Below are 10,163 nucleotides of genomic sequence, written 5' to 3'. Positions count from 1 at the left end.
AATTGTAGATTTGACATCACTAGCAGAATATTTATGTACTATTTTTTTTTAATCTTGTTAGCATAGTTTGGGTTGATAATGGAAAAAATAGTTTGTTTCTAGTTGCTTTTGGTATTGCAGAATCTGAAAATAGTGATAGCTAGATTTAGTTTTTGGAGGCACTAAAAGAATCAATTCAAACTTCAGAAAGTCTAGTACTTGTATCAAATCGACAAAAGGGATTGGAAGAAGCAGTGCAACATATATACCCCCAAGCAGAACATAGAAAATGCATGAGACACTTGTACAAAAATTTTCAAACAAAGTTTCCAAGACACTGGCTTAAAATTAAGTTATGGGGAGCTGCAAGGGCATACACAAAAGTCCAACATGACGATATCATCAATCAAATTAAAGAGGCTAGCTTAGAGGCATTCAAGTATCTTAATGCTGAAAATATTGGTTTATGGAGTAGATCTCAGTTTGGTATCACAGCTAAGTGCTTCTATATAGCAAATAACCTTTTGGAGTCATTCAATGCTTGAATTTCTGAGGCTGGACATAGGCCAGTTCTTGATTTACTAGATATTGTAGGACAAAAAATTATGGTGAAAATGGAAGCAAGAAGGAGAATGGTTGTCTGCTGGAAAGAAAATTTAGTTCTTGTGGTAATGAAATATGTAAGAGACATCAGCCTTAAGCTAGGTGATTATACTGTTTATACAACCAGTGATTACAAAGCAGAAGTAATTGAGACTAATAGAAGACATGAAGTAATTCTAAATGAACAAAGGTGCTCTTGTCGTCTGTGGCAGGTGTCGGGCATTTCTTGTGTGCATGCTATAGCTTTTATTGGTACTATGAAAGATGCAAATTTGAAAAATTATGTCTCGGAGTACTTCATTGTTGCCAAGTATAAGACTGCCTATGCATTAGAAATTGGATCATTACCTAACAAGGCCCAATGGATAAAAGTTGATATTGGATACAAGGTATTGCCTCCTAACCTCAGTCTAAGACCTCCAGAAAAGCCTAAAAAGGAGAGAATTAGGAGTACAGATGAGAATACATCGAAGAAGATGCACAAATGTAAGTGTTACAGTAATCTTAGGCATCATGCAAAGACCTGCAAAAATCCAGTAGCGGAGGAATCTCACGCTTCAATATCCTCTTCTTTTGCACCGAAGAAGCTTGGGAGGTAACATATAGCACTACTCTAACTTAATGATATTTGTCCTTTATCACTTGCTTATCATTGAAATATTGCAGGCCTAAGAAAATGATTCAAGAGGAAGACTATCAATTACAGGAGGCACACATGCAGTGTTCGTAGCACCAAGAGGAATAAAAAATAAAGGACGACGCTACAAACAAGCTAAAAGAATGAAAACTTTAGTTAGAGAAGATAGTGCTGTCACGACCCCCGCCCTGATCCGGCGGGCTGCCGTGACGGTCCTAGGGTGCGGGTAGGCATAAGGCTACTAGCCACCGCGTGGAACCCTACTACCTATCAATCATCATAAATTCATGAAAATTTTGGCATGATATATGCACAAAATGATCACTTTGTTCTATTTTTAACCTGTCAGAAAATATCCACATGTACCACAATCTACCTGTCAAAGCTGCAATCACATAACAACCTGAACAGGATATCGACTATAATCATAATCTGTCACATAATGAACCTGGACAGTATATATCAATACATCATCACAGGCATATAACTCATCTGTATAAAAATCTGGTTCCCATTCCATCCATGGTCAAACCCATATCCACAACAAGATCTATGTCTATAACTGTACACTATATACAACTGAGGGTTTATAATACATCAAAATATATAAACCTCTACTCTACACTATACTATACTATGGGGCGGCACAGATAGCAGGCAACCACTAATCCTGCTCCTCTCTATATATCAGCTGGCCTGCAACAAAAATATCAACTGAGGAGTGAGTATATAAATACTTAGTGAGTGAAGTGGAGAGTGATGACCCAAAAATTGATTTTGATGATCACAAAACCTTGAAGTATAAATACTAATGTTTATGTTGCAAGGAGAAAGATATTTATTTTGCAAGGAACATAGCAAGTTGGAAGAACACAAGAAGGCCTCCAAAGCTCTCAAGTTGGAAGAAAGCTACAATTTTATTGGCCCAAAGTTTAAAGTTCAAAGAATTCAAATTGGAGGAGTAAAATCAAAAGAAAAATTCAAAAGAACAGTCTTCGAGTCGACTCCAGTGGAATTCGAGTCGACTCCGGAGAAGTATGAGTCGACTCCGGAGAAGTATGAGTCGACTCCTAGGAGTCACAGGCAGAAAAGTCAGAGAGCAGTTTTCGGGTCTGAGATTCGAGTCGACTCCAGTGGAACGCGAGTCGACTCCGATGGTTGGTAGGTCGACTCCAAAGAAAGCAAGAGTCGACTCTCAGCGGAACACAAGAAAAAAGTCAGAGAGCATTTTTGGGACTCTGAGATTCGAGTCGACTCCCGCATTGCACGAGTCGACTCCGAGACTCCGCGACCATCAACAGACAGAAAACCAAGTTACTGCCTCTGAGATTCGAGTCGACTCCCAGACAGTTCGAGTCGACTCCAAGGCAGCGCGACCCCAAAAATGCAGAGGATCAGTTTTCGGGCTCTGAGAGCCGAGTCGACTCCAAGAGAATCCGAGTCGACTCGAGGAAGAAAATCAGAAAGTATGTCCTCTGGATTCATGGGATGAGCCGACTCCGAAGATGCCAAGTCAGCTCCAGATGTTGGCGAGTCGACTCCGGGTTAAGTCGAGTCGACTCCCAGTCAAGGCATGCACTTTAATTCAAATTTGGAACAGTGGCCGAGTCGTCTCCAGTAAAGCACGAGCCGACTCCTGCAACAGGCGAGTCGACTCCTGATCGCGCGAGTCGACTCCGATCCCAACGGTAATATTGTCAGGAAGTGCAGACTGTGTCCAACGGCTCTACTTTTGTCTCTAACGGCTATATTCTTGTTTCCACGCCATCTAAAGCTATAAAAACAAGAAGAAAGCTAGGGGAGAACTTATGGAAGTAGGAGAGATCATTTAGGAAAGAGATTCCAAAGAGATTACAAGGAAAATCTCCCATAAGCACAAAAGGGCCATTCAAAGTAAAATAGAGAGAAGAAGAGCATCCAAGTGAATCCCAAAGCTTCCTCTCCATCCGTGTGCTGCCTCGGTGATCCTCTACTTCGTGCCAAATCAGAAGAGGGTCAAGTAAAGAAGAAGCCGAGCTCCTTCATCTTCAAAACTCGTTTGAGGGCTTCTCTTTACTCTATTTGTTTATATTGTCATATTTGCTTGTTTAAGAAGCTTTGTTTTGTTTTATACTTTGTTTTAATATCTTGTAACTTGATTCAATCAAGGGATTGAATCAAGGGGTTAGGTTTGTTGGTGAGCCGAGGGTAAAACCAACGAGTAGGGTTCGATTGTGATCCCGGAAAAACAATCGGAGTGGTTCTAGTCGGTGAGCTTGGGAAAACCGACCGAGTTCGTTGTGCGCTCGTAAAACAACAAGTTGGGTTGTGAGCTTGTAAAACAACCGGCTGTAATCGGTAGGATTATAGTGAAATTCCCAAGAGGTCTTGGGGAGTGGATGTAGGTGCTGGGGTGCACCGAACCACTATATGTTTGTTGTGTTTGTAATGCCTCTAGTTATTGTCTAACTAACACACTTACTTACTTAGATAAATTGCTTGCTTAATTCTTATCCGCACATCCTTTAGTTGCAAGCATATTTAATCAAGTCGAAGTCTATACATCAAACCCTTGCTAAGTTTAACTTTCACTGTGCATCTATACAACTTAGCATAGTTAATCAAAAAGTTTTAGAAGTAGCATAAAAGTTTTGAAAGACCCAATTCACCCCCCCTCTTGGGTTGTATCTACTGGGCAATAAGTGGTATCAGAGCAGGTGCTCTAAGATTAATTATTGATCTCACGATCAAGAGCCAAAGATCATGACAACTCAAATAGATAGTTTTCTAGGAGAAGGACAGTTAATTGATAGGCCTCCACTGTTTAATGGCATAGACTACACATATTGGAAAGCACGCATGCGCATTTTTATTCAATCACAAAACTATTATTTATGGAAAATCATAATAAATGACCTTCATACACTCTCTAAAACTATTAATGAAAAGGACTTAGCACAATTGAATGCTAATGCTATGAACATATTATATTGTGCTATTCATGAAACGAAGTTTAATGAAATTTCTGCATGCTTATCTGCTAAGGAGATCTGGGATACTTTAGAAACTATTTATGATAAATCTCAGATTAGCTCACATGTGCTTCAATTGCGTACTAACAATGAGATTGCAGAATCCTCCACAGTAGCCGAGTCGACTCCCAGTTCGTCCGAGTCGACTCCTAGAGAAGAACAGTCTGAAAGGCAGAGACACAGTCTTGAAGACCCTGTGAACGAGTCGACTCCAAGTAGTTCCGAGTCGACTCCCAAGCTAGCCGAGTCGACTCCAATAAGGTCCGAGTCGACTCCGAGGCAAATCAGCTTCCTAAAGACAAGGAAAAAGAGGAAGCAAGAAGAAAGGAAGAAAGAGATAAAAAGGAAGAAAGCCTTGACCAAGAAAGAGTCAAGCCAAAAAATAAAGATTAGGAGCAACAATGATGATATTAGCTCCAAGAAACTACAAGAGGTAACTGACTTGTGCTTTATGGCACAAGAAGACAAGGTAAAATCTGAATCTACTTTTACCTCAAATGATTTTCAAGAAGAATTCTCTTATGATGAATTATTAAATGCGTTTCATGATTTGTATAGTGAATATAGAAAATTAGCTGTGAAGAATAAAAATCTTAAGAAACTAAATCTGAAAATTTCAAAAGAAAGAAATCCTAATGATGAAATACAAGATTCTGAAAATAAAAGCTTAAGGTTAAATTTAGAACAATTGATCCAGAAAAATCAGAATTTAATTAAAGAAAATCAAAACTTAAGCGAAGAAATTAATCAATTAAAATCTTGCATTAACAAATTCACCGTAAGCTCAGAAAGATTAAAAATGATGTTTGAAAGCCAACATGCTGATTTTGATAAATCAAAATTTAGCTTGACTCCTTCACTTAGCCATAAATCTCTAGAGAAGAAGGTTATCAATTTACCAAGCAAACCATTAAATAAGATAACTTATTTCAAAAATGAAAAGGATGGGAATAACAACTTTACCTATCGTTCTAGTATAATTAAATCAAATGGTAAAGTTATTACTATTAAACAGATATGGGTTCCAAAAGGAACCATATGTCCTAACTCTCAAGGACTCAAGCAAGCTTGGGTACCCAAAATGAGAAAATGAGGATGTACACATAGGTGTACCAAGGTACCCATGGAACATAAAGAAACTTAAAAAGTTATTAACAAAAAAAATAATAAAGAAATCAGTAATTCTTGCATCTCATCATTATTTGTGCTTTAGTATTTGATATGATTTGCTAGTAGTGATCAATTTTGTGATATAGAAAATACTTTTGGAAATATAATCAAATCATTTCATTTTACTCACTAATGGATAAGGTGCTAAATGATTAATCAACTTATTAAGAATAACTCTATGAATTCTCTATATGCTTGATTGAGAGTTTTTATCTATGGCATTATTGTTTATTGATCATAGATATGATAATGTGTACTTGGTATGCTTTTGAATATATGCACTATGAATACCAAGATTAAAGAAACCATATTTGGCATATGAAATCAGCTCATGCTAGTATGTACTTAATCTCAAAAGACCTTGCCATAGGCTTACTTAGATTATCCTCTTAAAGGTCAAAGTTTTACTATGCATGCTAACTAAGGAAACAAACAAAAATAATTTCTAAATCTAGAGATGTTGTTTCCAACACTAATTTTTTAAAAGCTTACATTAGCCTTGTTCTTGGCTCTCAAATTAAAATATTTTCTGCATTGGCACAAACTCACAAAAAGCGATCAAATGATAAAGGTTTGCAAACTATGAAATCATGGCATAGTAATTGAAAACCAATTTTGTGTTAAGTTGTGCACAGAAAAATAATATTTTCAGCACCAAGGACACCTTAAGTAAAATAGGATTAATAGAATTTTTGAAGAAATGAAAAAAGACAATTGTGTATGATAGTCATCTACTTAAATGATTTTTTAAAAAAAGCTATCATCACTGCTTGTCATACATATGATTTCTATTAGATCTATTTTTGATGAAAACTCCTTTTGATCTTCTGAAAAATGGAAAATGAACCATTGCATATCTTTCATATTTTTCAGTCATACATGTTATGCTTGATATGTTCTTATGAAAAATAATGCCAAATCTGATAGAGATATGTCTATCCTTGGATATCATTCATCAAGCAATGCATATAGAATATTCAATGAAAAGATTTTAGTTGCAAAAATATCAAGTCGTCTTATTCTCTATGAGACTAATGACTTATTGTCAAGATACTAAGATCAAATTATATATGGTTAATCTTTTACATATAACAATCTGAAAACTTGTTAATAATTATAACAAAATTGAGTTTTTCAGAAATGCACTTAATGAAGAAAAATTGATAACTACTAAAAGACTGAATCAAGAAAAGATGAAATAGATCTTGATTCTTGCATGATTAAAAGTAAAGATCACCACTATCATTTGCTTGACTCATGAGCTTTATATTCTGTCAAATGAATGTGTAGAATTCACTCCTATGTGGTTATTTCATTAAAAAGTAGATCTATGTCAAATAACCACCATATTTAAAAATTACACATTACATATATGATAAAGCAATATGTGATTTAAAACAAGCATCAAAAGCTTGATATATAAAAGCTTAGGTAACCTTGTTGATAGAAAGTAATAGTGATAAATCTATGCATCAAAAAGAAGAATCTATGATATCTTGCTTGCTCATAGCACACATTGATGGCATCATTTTTGTTCTACCAATGAAAATTTATATGAATAGTTATGTTGCAAGGTGAGTTTGAAATATGATGAATGAATTAACATCTTCTCTCAAACTCCAAATTAAGACAAACAGGAAAGGGGATCTTCATTGACCAACGTTAGTCCACAAGAAAACTCTTATGGAAGATTGGCGTGAAGAAGGTATATCTATGACCCCATCTTGTAGAAATTGTAAAGGATGAGCAAAGTAGATCTATTGTTTAAAGCTGTATTAAAGCATGATAGAATAATTATTTTATCATACAGCTAGTAGACCAGATTGTATGCTCATTATGTGACCTTGTGCAAGACTTCAATCTAACTTTAATTAATCATATTTTATTGATAACAAATACGTCATAATCTGAATTTTGATAGAAACAAACGTTTAAGATAAGTTGATTAAAACTTAGTTAACACATCTTATTGATAATTATCTTAAGCAAATAGAATCTAAACTAAATTGATTTGACCTTGATAAATCTGTCTATTGCCTCACATGCTTGTCCTTGAACTATCTTGGTTAATGAATCTATCTCTTTAGTTCAAGTGATATGTGCTTGCTTATATTTAGGCAATCTCTTGAGTAAAGTGACTCAACATGCAACTATTGTCATATCTTATATTGAGTCATCTAGTTAAAAATATATATGTTGGTTGAATGCTTTGTATCTTAAAGAAACTAATGACCTTCCTTCAAGAAAGAAAAATGAGAAATTTCAACTTGAAGGATATCTTCATGTAAGATACACTAAAGATTCACATGCAAACAAGAGAGAGGATCTTCTTCAGCCAAAAGTTCACACATAAGAAATCTAGTTTGGCTTGAAGAACATATAATGAATAGGTAATTTAGATACCTTTCTCACAAATTAGTTGAGCAAAGTCAGTAACTTAAACCTTATTATGGCATGATTAAATTCTTTAATTATTAATTTTTGATATCATGTCTGTTGCTGGTGGTCCAAACCGTGAACGATTGGCACTGCGGTGTGAACGGGGTTCCGTCTGAGTTGTCTTGGTTGGTGTTGGCTGCGCTCCACCTTCCGCCAAGAAACCTGCAAACAAGCCTTGCACCACCACCAGGGTGGTGATGGCCCTCCGACGGTCAAGTCAGAGGAGATTGGAGGAGGAGGAGAGGTGATAATCGCAAGTAAGAGAGTGCTCTGGGAGATATTGCTCACCTCCCCCCTTTCTCCCCCCAGCCGCATATATACCTGGCTGGGGGGTCTCTCAGGGGGGTTCGTTATCGTGGGGCATGATGGTGTGGCCACTGACATGGCCGTTACAGGGCGTCGTGGAGCAGCACCGGGTACGGCCACGTCAGGGCATAGTGGGGCTCCGCTTTGTACAGCTGATGCAGGAGATCGTGGAGCAGCATCAGATACAGCCGTTGCAGGGAGTAGTGGAGCAGGAGGCCGCGGCGTGCCTCTGGGGAATAGCCTGTCGTTATCAAGAGATCTCCGACTCGGGGTCGGATTGCTGGATCAAAGGGCAGCCGACTCGGGGTCGGGCTGCGGAGCCGAGGATATCCGACTCGGGGTCGGATTGCTGGATCAAAGGGCAGCCGACTCGGGGTCGGGCTGCGGAGCCGAGGATATCCGACTCGGGGTCGGATTGCTGGATCAAAGGGCAGCCGACTCGGGGTCGGGCTGCGGAGCCGAGGATATCCGACTCGGGGTCGGATTGCTGGATCAAAGGGCAGCCGTAGTCTTCCTGGGCGCGCGTGCCGGTCACGTGGGGCATGGCGGCTTATTTCCCCCGTAACAGTAGCCCCCCACTTCCGAGCCTGGAACCAGAAGGGGAACAGGTGAAGGGAGTGATGTTTCGGGATTGCCGCCGTTCCTCGGAGAGGCGCGCGCGCTTCGAGCTGCCCGCCCTTTTTATGGCGTATGGCGGTTATTGCTGACCCGGCAGTCTGAGGATTTCGGCGGACATCCTTCCTTAATGGTGTCGATTCGCCTTTGGGGCGCGAGCGACCCTTCGGCAGCCAGGCGTCCTCTGGCGTCATTGAGGCGTCACTTGCCTTTCCGCCTATTTAATCGGGGGCCTTTCCCCGTCCGTCTTCTTCTTTACAGATATTTTCAAGTTTCCCCTTTGCGCCGCTGTTGCTGCCGTCGGACTGTTCGCTCGTTTCTCCTTTGGCGCTCTCGGAGCCGCTCTTACCTCTTTTCCGGTGAGTTTTCCCCATTCTTCAGCTTAGGGCTCTCCATACTTTCCCCTCTTATACTAGTGTACTCCAGTCGCTCCGGTCTTTCCCCCCTTCCTGTCCCCGTCCTGACCGTAGGTTTATTGGCCATTAGGAATGGGCGAAGTGAGGGCAGACCAAATTAAGTCGGAGCTGGTCGCCACAGACTTAGACAGACTCGTGGCTCGGTACCACCTTCCCGAGGCCTGCAACGCCACGCTCCCGAGGCCTGAGGAGAGGATGTCCCATCCTCCTCCAGGGAAGATCGCCATCAATGAGGGCATTCTCCAGGCCGGGTTCCGCTTTCCCCCTTCGGACTTGGTCATGCAGGTGCTACGGGGTTTAAGAGTGGCACCGACGCAACTGGTGCCGAACTCGTGGCGGGCCCTGACGGTCTTCCAGGTTCTCTGCCGTATGCACGAGATCTCCGCCACCTTGAATGTTTTTTGGGAGTTCTACAGCCTGAGCGGCCACCCCCAGGACAAAGGGTGGTGGTGCTTCGCAGCGCGGCGAGGATGCGGCCTTGTCAAGGAGGCTCCTACCTCCATTCACAAATGGAAGGAGCGCTTCTTTTTTGTTGATGCAGATCCCTCTTGGGAAATCAGGGCGACCTGGGAGACCCCGATGAAGTCTCCGATCGGCCTATCGAGACTGTCAAGGGAGGAGTCCGATGGCTTGGCCGCCTTGAAGGGGTTGGCTGCCGAGGGCCAGCTCCCCCCGGTGGCCCGCCTTATTTCCGAGGATACTTTGGTGAATGTCGGTCTGAGCTCGGTCCCCACCGACCGTGAGTCCGCCACCGATTCTTTCTTGACTTTTTCCCTTCTTTCATCCCGTTCTTTCCTTTGGTTTCTCCGTCTCCGACTATCCCGTCCTTTTTGCAGAGATCGACGACGTCATGCGGTCGGTGAAGACAAAGGCTGTTGGTAGGGCGTCCCTGCTGGAAGCAGCCCAGAGGAGGAAACGAGCTCTTCCGAGCGGGGCCCCACCGGCGAAGAAGTCCCGTAAGGAGGTGCCTCCGACGCCGACCGACGA

General features: G+C 40.9%; 1 protein-coding gene across 1 annotated transcript; it reads left to right on the top strand.

Moving 5' to 3' along the window:
- The first annotated feature begins 593 nt into the window (after positions 1–593).
- Positions 594–1,262, top strand: LOC103721237. The gene is made up of 2 exons (XM_008811357.2): positions 594–1,068; positions 1,249–1,262. Exons 1-2 carry the CDS (start codon positions 594–596, stop codon positions 1,260–1,262), a joined length of 489 nt encoding a protein of 162 aa, XP_008809579.2.
- Positions 1,263–10,163: the final 8,901 nt, after the last annotated feature.

This window comes from Phoenix dactylifera, unplaced genomic scaffold (genome assembly GCF_009389715.1).
Source record: "Phoenix dactylifera cultivar Barhee BC4 unplaced genomic scaffold, palm_55x_up_171113_PBpolish2nd_filt_p 000051F, whole genome shotgun sequence".
Lineage (NCBI taxonomy): Eukaryota > Viridiplantae > Streptophyta > Magnoliopsida > Arecales > Arecaceae > Phoenix > Phoenix dactylifera.
The sequence above is the reverse complement of the archived record's forward strand: the minus strand, read 5'-3'. Positions and strand labels throughout refer to the sequence as shown.

Excerpts from the sequence above, each read along its gene's own strand:
- LOC103721237 (XM_008811357.2), top strand. The coding sequence starts at position 594 with ATGGAAGCAAGAAGGAGAATGGTTGTCTGCTGGAAAGAAAATTTAGTT.